This window comes from Cryptomeria japonica, chromosome 4 (assembly GCF_030272615.1).
Source record: "Cryptomeria japonica chromosome 4, Sugi_1.0, whole genome shotgun sequence".
NCBI classification, from domain to species: domain Eukaryota; kingdom Viridiplantae; phylum Streptophyta; class Pinopsida; order Cupressales; family Cupressaceae; genus Cryptomeria; species Cryptomeria japonica.
In genome coordinates, this window is record NC_081408.1 from 736,207,771 (window position 1) to 736,217,170 (window position 9,400).

At 34.9% G+C, this 9,400-nt stretch overlaps 1 protein-coding gene across 1 annotated transcript; it reads right to left on the minus strand.

Moving 5' to 3' along the window:
* Window positions 1–251: 251 nt before the first annotated feature.
* On the minus strand, window positions 252–9,006 carry LOC131027451 (IAA-amino acid hydrolase ILR1-like 1). Its single transcript, XM_057957528.2, has 5 exons — window positions 8,204–9,006; window positions 6,643–6,768; window positions 5,677–5,991; window positions 904–1,032; window positions 252–758 (listed from the first exon to the last, which is right to left on the minus strand). Exons 1-5 carry the CDS (start codon window positions 8,615–8,617, stop codon window positions 366–368), a joined length of 1,377 nt encoding a protein of 458 aa, XP_057813511.2. The 5' UTR covers window positions 8,618–9,006; the 3' UTR covers window positions 252–365.
* Between the last annotated feature and the right edge of the window lie 394 nt (window positions 9,007–9,400).

Sequence of the window (9,400 nt, forward strand, 5' to 3'; positions counted from 1 at the left end):
AAAAATAAAAAATACATAATGTAGACCAACTCTCAATTACATTTGTCAAAATAATGAACATCCATTATGGATCAAAAACCACAGATCTTCACAACACATCATTATTTGTGCTGCATTTAAAAAATTTTGCAAAATTTTGGATAACTTTACTTGGTCATGATTTTTTACTTTTGAATAATGAACATTAATTAACATTGCCTTTATGATTAGTGATGCCTTTTCATGAAGACAGAAAGGTGAGTGAATCTAAATTCTTAAAAATTTGGAAGCATTTTATCTCAAATTTCATTGGAAGGAAGAAGAAGAACTCATAACGTTCACAGGCTAAACATTGAAAGCTTATGGGACAGTCAGCCTTGCCATCATTAATTTAAAGGGTGAGCAACCTTCAATTTGAAGACATCATTGAGATATCCTTGCACTATAGCAACATGCATTGCAGCACCAAGTGGGAGAACATTTTCATCAATAGTAAAGAAAGGAGAGTGTGCTGCATGAGTAGATCCAGATGTTTCATTTTTCATTCCAAGGAAAAAGAAAGCTCCAGGTATAGTCTCTGAATAGAAAGAGAAGTCTTCTGCACCCATGAGAGGGGACATGACTTTCACATTATCTGCACCCACTAAATCAGCTGCAACTTTATGCATATGATCATACATATTAATGTCATTCACAGTTGGTGGATAAAATGGATGCTCTTTTTCTAAGTAATCCACACTTGAGGTGCACCTGTGGACAAGGGATTGACCTACAATTATCTGTCATAACAAAATATGTCAGCTCACACTTAGACAATGGGGGAATAGCAGCCTTTCATTTCCATTTGATTATATATAGCAAGCAAACATTGATTGACATCTAAAAATTGTTGATTTTTTTAGAGATCTATGCTGTTATACATACTTCATCTATTCTCTGCTTGAGTCTGTATAAACTCTCATTTGAAAAGGCACGGAATGTGCCACCAATGGTAACCGAGTCCGGAATTACATTAAAGGCATCACCTCCATTGAATGTAGCTACTGTTACCACCTGTAAAAATGAAATACCAAAAATAACAAAAACGAAAACAAATCTCCCAAAACACTTTGGAAAGTACATCCACTTCGACTTTCCAAAGATGTCAAAGCTTTTTAGTATGAAGATTGTTACACATTCATAATATAAAAGACATATGAAAACATTGCATTGCACTATCACATAATGTTACATGTTGAAACACAGATGCACTATTTCATGAATATACAAGTTCAAATGTAGAAAAAATATTATAAGTGGTTTTCTTGGATGTGTTGAAAACTTGAATGCAATGTCCCAATACAACCAACCACAGATTAATATTATACAACCAACTACCACATCCAATTCCCTTGAAAACTTCTTTAACTCTTAAGCTTTGATGAGATTGTGTGCACATTCCCATCAGCGTGCACTTGCTTTATCTTAGGGTATATGTTCCTAGCTTTCAGTACAGAGCTTGGAGATCTGAGTAATTTCCATATTTTATAGTGAACTTACATTATAGTAATCTGGCCAAACTCCCATAAGCTTGAAATAAAAATTAAGAATGTGTTCCCATGAAGGGTTTTTGGACTCTTATTTTACCCTGAGAACAGACTCATGGAATCGAAAAAATGCAGCTACAAAATTAGAATTATTCTCTCTCTAAAAATAAGAACTCCACGAAAGTAGCTATGAGCTTATGACAAAAAGAAATGAACAACTAAACATAATATTTTTCACTCTAGTATTCGTTCACCTGCTAATCTGATTTTCTGAAATAATTTTCAGAATGAACTAGATAAATGAAATGTTTTGATTTTGAACATGAAACTCTCAAAGAAGAGCACAAGGGATATAGAATGTGTGTCGAAAGGGGCTGCAAGGACTGGAGAAGGCTACAAAGGCTTGAGAATTCATTGGAAGAGGTACTTGTGGCTAGAGCATGTTTAAGAGGTTGCCACAGTCAAAACCCTATTCTGCATGGAAGTAGGGGGGTTTTTGGAGGCTGGGTTATTCTGGTTTCAACAAGTCCTCGACTACATTGTTGGACAATGAGAATACCCTTCTTGTTATACATATGATGAAGCGGCTGCAGCGCTTCTGTCGAGCCCCATGACCATCTATGATTTTCCTATGCGCATAACACAAATATGTGGTTTTGAAACCAATTTAGCTGTATCCGTTTTTCGATCTGCACAGTCCAAAAACTGGGAAAAACCTGCAGTTAAATGCCAGTACCCGGTGCAGTCTTTCCAGGCACCATCTACCCAGCCCTTAAGATGCACTGGCATCTTATGCATATATTACATGTTATACATACATTAAATGTTATACATACATATAACTATATGGCAACGTCTACCACATCCTATGCATACAATACATGTTAACTATACATTACATGTTACATATATATCTAACTGCATGCCTGCATGCTGGTACATCCTAGAGGCTGGATAGATGTTGCCGTCTTTCCAAGCGGGTCTGGCCATCATGCCCAGTTCATTTAAAAAGCATTAAATCCCTGGTCAAAACCAGGTCAAACCTTGAAAAATACACACAATCGAAAAGACTGTGTACAGCCAAAAAACTGCCCTTAAACACGGGTAATTGAAAAAACTGGTTTTTTTACCAGGTTTTTTCACCGATTGGCAATCTACAATGAAATCTATGTTGTCCGTAAACAAAAACTCTTTTTAAAATAAATTTGACAGTTTCTGCCTGTAAATGCAATTTAACGGACTATCAAAAATACCCAATGCATGTGTAGGTTTTAAAAACTTTTTGTAACCGACGTGAATGAATTCTCTAATACATTTTAAATCTACATGATTCGCTGAAGGAGATTGAGGGCAATAAAAAGTTTCCATTTTTTTTTGTTCTTTCCGGCAGTTTCTATTCAACTATTTTCTCAATCTGGCCATTCGGAGTAGCTATGCATCAGAGTTTTCTTTGTTGGAGGTTCCAGATTGAAGAATATCACAGAAGCTCAAACACCATTTTGGTGCATATTGCTTTCATTTTCTGTATAATATGGCACAAAAGCATCTATTTTGATGAGATCCAAGTGAGTCTGTTAGCTTTCTGTGCACTAAATGGGAACCGAGTATAGTTTGATAGAGCAAATATGTAGATTAAGATATTTATAGAAGACTATCCCTGCAAAAATTTTTGTTAGTGATATTTTCAATAGATTCTTGCCATCATTTCCTTTCCTTTCTGTGCAATCTGATGGGCTGCAAAAATTTAATGTATGATTGGATTGATGTGCAGGTAAAAGAAAAATGAAAAGGGAGGAGGAGCCTGCAAAACAGGCACGAGCAGCTCTAAGGAAAGCTGCGAGCTTTTAATGATTTTAGCTTTGTCTTTCTACGAATCTCAAATGTCCTTTGATTTCTACACCATTTCTTTTATTTACTGTAAATCCACTTTTTACTTTTTACTGTCATTTTATTATGTTGCTTCTCATTTCAATTTGATGAGGTTTCATTCCTTATTCATTGGAGAATGCTCTAATTTTTTCTAGTTTTCAAGTAGCAAGTATAAGATTCATAGTGGCACCCATGATCCATATGAGATTGTGTGGCAGTAACGTGTATTTACAAGACAAAAAAATGAGAAGTCAAGACCCTTCTCTTTCAGCTTCTCTACTGCAATTGAACCTTTTACTTAGAATGTGGTGTATTCAAGAATGAAACAGAAAGATCTAAGAAAGCATGCATGCAACATCAATTTATGAATCTACAACATTAAAGTTAGTGTCAATTCTCAAAGAAATAAATTATAATTAATAATTTGATTTATTAAAAATATTATAATTTTTTAATTGATTTTTATTTTTTTAAAAATATCTTTACTTTTCTCTAATAAGTAATTCTCTATCATAATATTTCAATGTTAAATTGATTAAAAAATAAATTTCAATTTTTTTTATTATTTATTAAAAAATTGAATTTTTAAATTACTGTAGCTAAATGAGAAATAGATAAGTTCCAAGAGTATTAGCTGCCTATACATATGCATTATTTTAATTTTGGAATTTTGTTTTAATAACATATACAACAATTAATGGTCTAGGTCATGTGTGGAGTGAAAAGGATAGGCTCTCTAACTTTTGTAAATAAGATGTGTAAGGTCTTCTATAGGACCTGTGTTGTTAATGGAAAACCTGTCTATAAGACTTCTGTTGTTAATGGAAAACATATTTAACAAAAAATTGAAATATGAATTGAAAGAAATATAGTGAAATCAGTTTTAAAGTTTTATTAGATTTTTTGTTAAATTTATTGTAATGTGAGTTAGCTGGTGATACATTTTGGTGTATGCATCTATTGAACTCAAAAGAGACAATGAATCTTAATTTTTTTTTAAATTTTATATTTATCGACATTTTTTACATAAATTTTTTAAAATATAGGTATATTAGTTCATTTTGGAATGAATTGACAACTGCAATATTTTTTGTGCGTTTATGAAATTATAAGTGTTTGATGAATGTTAACCTGTTACTTTATTGTACTTTTCCCATTTTAAACCATTGTAATTGAATTCCATTTATTCATTTAGTATGCCGTGTAAATACAATGCTAATAGCAGAAGATATGTTAGCTTTTCCAAAATAGTGTGTGAAGTTAAAAATGATGATGGAGGGAGAAATGGATGAAAAAGATCTCTTTCCAAAAATGAAAAGTTTCCCCAAGTCTAAGGCAATCTGACAGTTGAAAACCCGTTACAATCCCTTGAGTTGGAAAATGGATTTTGGGACACTAGCCTGGAGTGTGCTAGTGTCCAAAGTGACACGGATGTTAAAGGTTGGAATTAAATGTTAACAGCAGAAGAGGTCTGGTTTTGGTGAAATATTGTACTTTTGGGTGTTTCAGGGTTAAGAATGATCAAAATGAGGTCAAACTATATTTATTTTTATTGGTGATGGACACTAAAATGGGTGCAGAAAATGGAGGGAGAAGTGCAAAGTGTGCAACCCAACTCTACAGCTTATAGCCTAGAAGTTTATACGTGATAAACTACTCTTTACAAAATTAAATTTTCTCATGCTGCACAATTTATGTTCCCAATTACATTTAGGCGTATGTTAGTAATGTACAAATTATATAGAATATTCGTGTGATTAATTACCCCTGACACAAAATACTTTGCTAAATGGATTTCAATGCTCATACTTTAGTGCCAATGATGCTCTCCTTGGATGATACTCTAGGTAGTAGGTGGATTGTCAAGGTTTGGTTTGCTTCCCCGTTTAGTCATAAGGAAGAAACTGGGTGGTATATAATTGAACTAGGAGGAAAAGCACCTTTATGATTTACAGAAATAATTGGAAAAGAACAGGATACATCAGGCAAACTTGGGACAAGGATACAGAAGATAACAGGATTTCTGATTTTGGTCAACATGCACATCCCATTGAAACTTGAACCTAAACCAGTCTACTCTGAATGCTAAGGGAACATATATTCAGTACCTGACTTATTAGAGTAAGAGAAAATAGAATAATCTGCTTCGTAAGCAATATGCATTCGATAAGTATATCAACTACCAACTAGCAAGAATGAACTAAAGATATTTGGGTTGGAATTTGTTTCTTTGCAAGTAGAGTGTGCTCACGTCATCTCCATTTGACTAGTGCATATATCATGTAAAAGGCATGTAAAATACCTGTGAGTCCAAGGGGTTGGCTTCGCGGGAAATAAGTTGCTGAAGGCTAACAATAGAAGCAGAAGCTGCCAGAATAGGATCAATGGCATGTTGAGGAATTCCCGAATGTCCTCCCTTCCCAGTTATGACTGCTTTGAATGAACCACTTCCTGCCAATAAAGGCCCAGGCTTGGAAGCAATAACACCAGTTGGGTAATATCTCGAGACATGCATTCCGAATATAGCTTCTACATTCTCTAATGCCCCATCTTCTATCATTTTTTGTGCACCACCACCTCCCTCCTCTGCTGGTTGAAAGATTAAGACAACAGTTCCCTGAAACATCGAACAGAATAGTTACAAACAAAGAAGATCATGAACAATGTTCAACAAGAAATATTACAACTAATTTTTGGGTTTAACTTGTTGGTGTTTCTAACTGATTGCCTGAAGATCTCTATAAAGTAGTTATCTTTACTATTTAGTCCTTGAGACTCTCAGATCAGTAGCCAATGAAGAGCCAATGAAGAGGAGAGACAACTCTGTTCTCCTCAGCACTTTAGGCTCTGTTTGACCTGGCGTAGCCCTTATAACAACATCTGAAATTTGACATTGATCAAGCAGATATGTTCTCACAACTTTTATTGAAGTCTCAATGATGTTTTATCAGATTAGCTAAATCCTTAATATTTAAGTCGCAATTGATTTTAAGAACCAGGTATATTTAAGTTAGAAAGAGGGACAAAGTGAGAATGGCATCAAGAGAGAAGTTGCCTATCCTGCTTATGTAAACAATAATTGAATCTACAAAATCTGTTTATTTGGCCAAACAATTAAAAAATAATCCTTTCTAAGAACCAGGTATATTTAAGTTAGAAAGAGGGACAAAGTGAGAATGTCAGAGTAGAAGACTGTACTGGCATGTTCATTCATTTACAGCGATAAAGTTATAAACTACTAGGCAGAGGTATAGAGCACTGTAGATACCTGTAACATCTGCCGTCGCTCCTGTAATATCTTTGCAGCACCCAGCAGCATGGTCACATGTGCATCATGCCCACAGGCATGCATTTTCCCTGGAATTTTACTTTTGTGCTCCCACTCAACTGCCTCCTGCATGTACCCCAACTAATTGTAAACCATATATTAACTTACAAAAGAAAGAACAACTTTCAGCAATGGATAATACGGCATAATTGTGTTTTGCAAATCCGGGAAGTTGGTTGACTATGAAGAAATGGTGTACAGTGGTGTTCCACTTTTTGGTTTTAGTGTTTGTTGCTGTCACAGGTGCGAGCTTTCCAGTCTTCAAGGGAAGCACGGTGACCATGCTCCTTCACTGCACTGGGAAACTAGAACTTCAGGTGATTTTGGGCGTAGGAAAAGATACGAATTTAGCTTCTAGTAATTTACAAATGTTATGGTAGTACTAATAGGACCGTTCTGGACATAAAGTGTCCTTATGGTTCAGTGATAACTGCTGAATGTTTTAGTGAACAAATGATATTGCAGTACTGCTATTATGGACTAGAATGGGTGGAAGGGATACTTGTAAGCCTGCTGATTATTTACCAATATGAAAACTTTACATGATGAAAGTTTTTAAGGTTTCCATGATTGGTAGCAAAAGGCTTTTTCAAAAGGACTCTGATAGATTTCAAATTCATTGATATTACCCTTACCTCAATAAGTAAATCGAGTAAGTTAAAAACATTCAGTAAGTGTAACACAGCCGAGAAATCCTATCAATCTCTCATGACACATTTTATTACTATATTATCTCAAATTTTACAGGCTAATATTGCAATGCTTGTTCAGAAAACATTGCTAGATTAAACTTTCTAATTTTTGAATATATGGTAAAATAATGAATTGAAAAACAGAGTCAACAAGATTTCACCTGGTCCCACTAGCACTAAGTGTTAAACAACCATTCATTGATAAAAAAAATACAACCATTCATTGAAGGAATTTGGAAACTCTTAGGGCAGTTAATGTACCAAGTGGACACCTATGTCCCAATTAAAGTGCTATTACAATACTCTTGAATGAAGCTTTAAATACAAACTTTAAAAGTTAAAACAGGTACAATGGCCTTGAAATATTTCTCATTTATATGTGTTATCAAGAGAGTAAAGGCTAGGCTTGCAGTCGCCTAGGAATCAAAACTTTGAAGGAGATGGATCAATAGGCCGCTTCTGTTAAAAACAATCACATCCTGGGTGATAGAGTGACCCAAAAGTTTATGACATGTCCTAAGTTGAGTCCTAGCTAATATGGTATTAGAGTTAGGTTAGGAATCTGAATCTCAATTGTATGATAACTACTTCTAATATCTTTTTAACTTGCAGTCGTCTGTATGAACTTCTAAAATCTATCAAAGAAAATCTTAATTTAAAATTCATGTGTTGTGTCACACAGATCAGCTGAATAAAACAACCTAAAAAGATAATGCAAACAACTACTTGCAAAAACAATCTTTAAAAAGGGAAAAAAAGGGGAAATTGGAAATCAGCACAATTTTTTAATAGCACTGCAAATTGGGCACCTGAATAGGGAGAGCATCCATATCAGCTCTGATACCCACAAAAGGGGGACCTCCAGAGCCTATGGAGGCCACTATACCTGTCTCTGCAAGAGGCCACCTATACTTTATGCCCAATTGATCCAGCTCACTTCTTATTAGTGCACTGGTTTCGAACTCTTGATATGCAAGTTCAGGGTTCTCGTGTATCCTTCTGCGTATGCCTGTAAGCCAATTGAAGACCTCTGGTCTTTTTGCAGCTCTCAAAATTTCTTGCATACTCCCTTCATCATCTTCTTGATATGAGATGCCGAAGCCATTTGTGGCTGAGGGATACGCATCGTCTGAATTTTCACAGTCAAGGAGATCCAAGTTCAAACCCCATGAAACACTACCCACCCAAATAAAAGCAATGACAATCCACCAACAGGTAGCCATGTTATTGATCACTTGAATTGAGCAGTTTAAGAAATGAAAGAAAAGGTCAGGTCTTTTTCAGGTTCAACATGCCTGGTGCACTGAGCAGTTTATGAATGCAAAAGAAAGAACAGATAATTTTTCAGGTCCGCCATGTCTGGTTCACTGAACAGTTGATGAAAGGAAAGGAAAGATCAGGTCTTTTTCAGGTTCACCATACCTGTTGCACTGCTCACCTTAGGTGCCAGAAACGCGACGGTCTCCTGTCGTTTCGCGTTTCAACGCGAGACACGCGTTTCTCGTTTCTAACGGCCGTTTCCAGCGGGCAAATTCCTTTTTGGGTGTTTTCGACTTATCTTCACTTTGCATGCGAGACTCGCAGAGATCTTTAGCACTAAAAATAATGAGCTCTTTCACTTTACTTCGTACCAATTACTATAAGTGCAGTAAAGTAATTGTTTTTTAATGATTTAACATTGACAGGTTGAGTTTTTTTTTTGGCTATTAACCAATAGATGCATACACTATCAATTTGACATGCAAATTATAGTTTCGTGAGCCATGTTAGTTACATTAATTATATAACCTTAACTTGCATGTTTTTTATTTTTTAAACTATTTTTTTTATAATATATATATATATGTATATACGTTTCTTATACGCAACCTTTAAATATTCATGGTACTCTAAAATAAATTCAGATTGGGGGATTTTTTGTGGTTTAACAGCAATGGAGATGCAGAGTATGAAGATTTAATTTCTAATTTTTTTCAAAGAGCAGTTGTATTTTATAGATTTTAAAA

Bases quoted from the DNA above. Each gene is read 5' to 3' on its own strand.
- LOC131027451 (XM_057957528.2), bottom strand. From the start codon at position 8,617: ATGGCTACCTGTTGGTGGATTGTCATTGCTTTTATTTGGGTGGGTAGT. The intron at 5,992-6,642 runs GTATCTACAGTG...TCGATGTTTCAG, and splicing joins AGCGACGGCAGATGTTACAG to GGAACTGTTGTCTTAATCTT. The intron at 759-903 runs GTATGTATAACA...TTGTTATGACAG, and splicing joins TCAAGCAGAGAATAGATGAA to ATAATTGTAGGTCAATCCCT.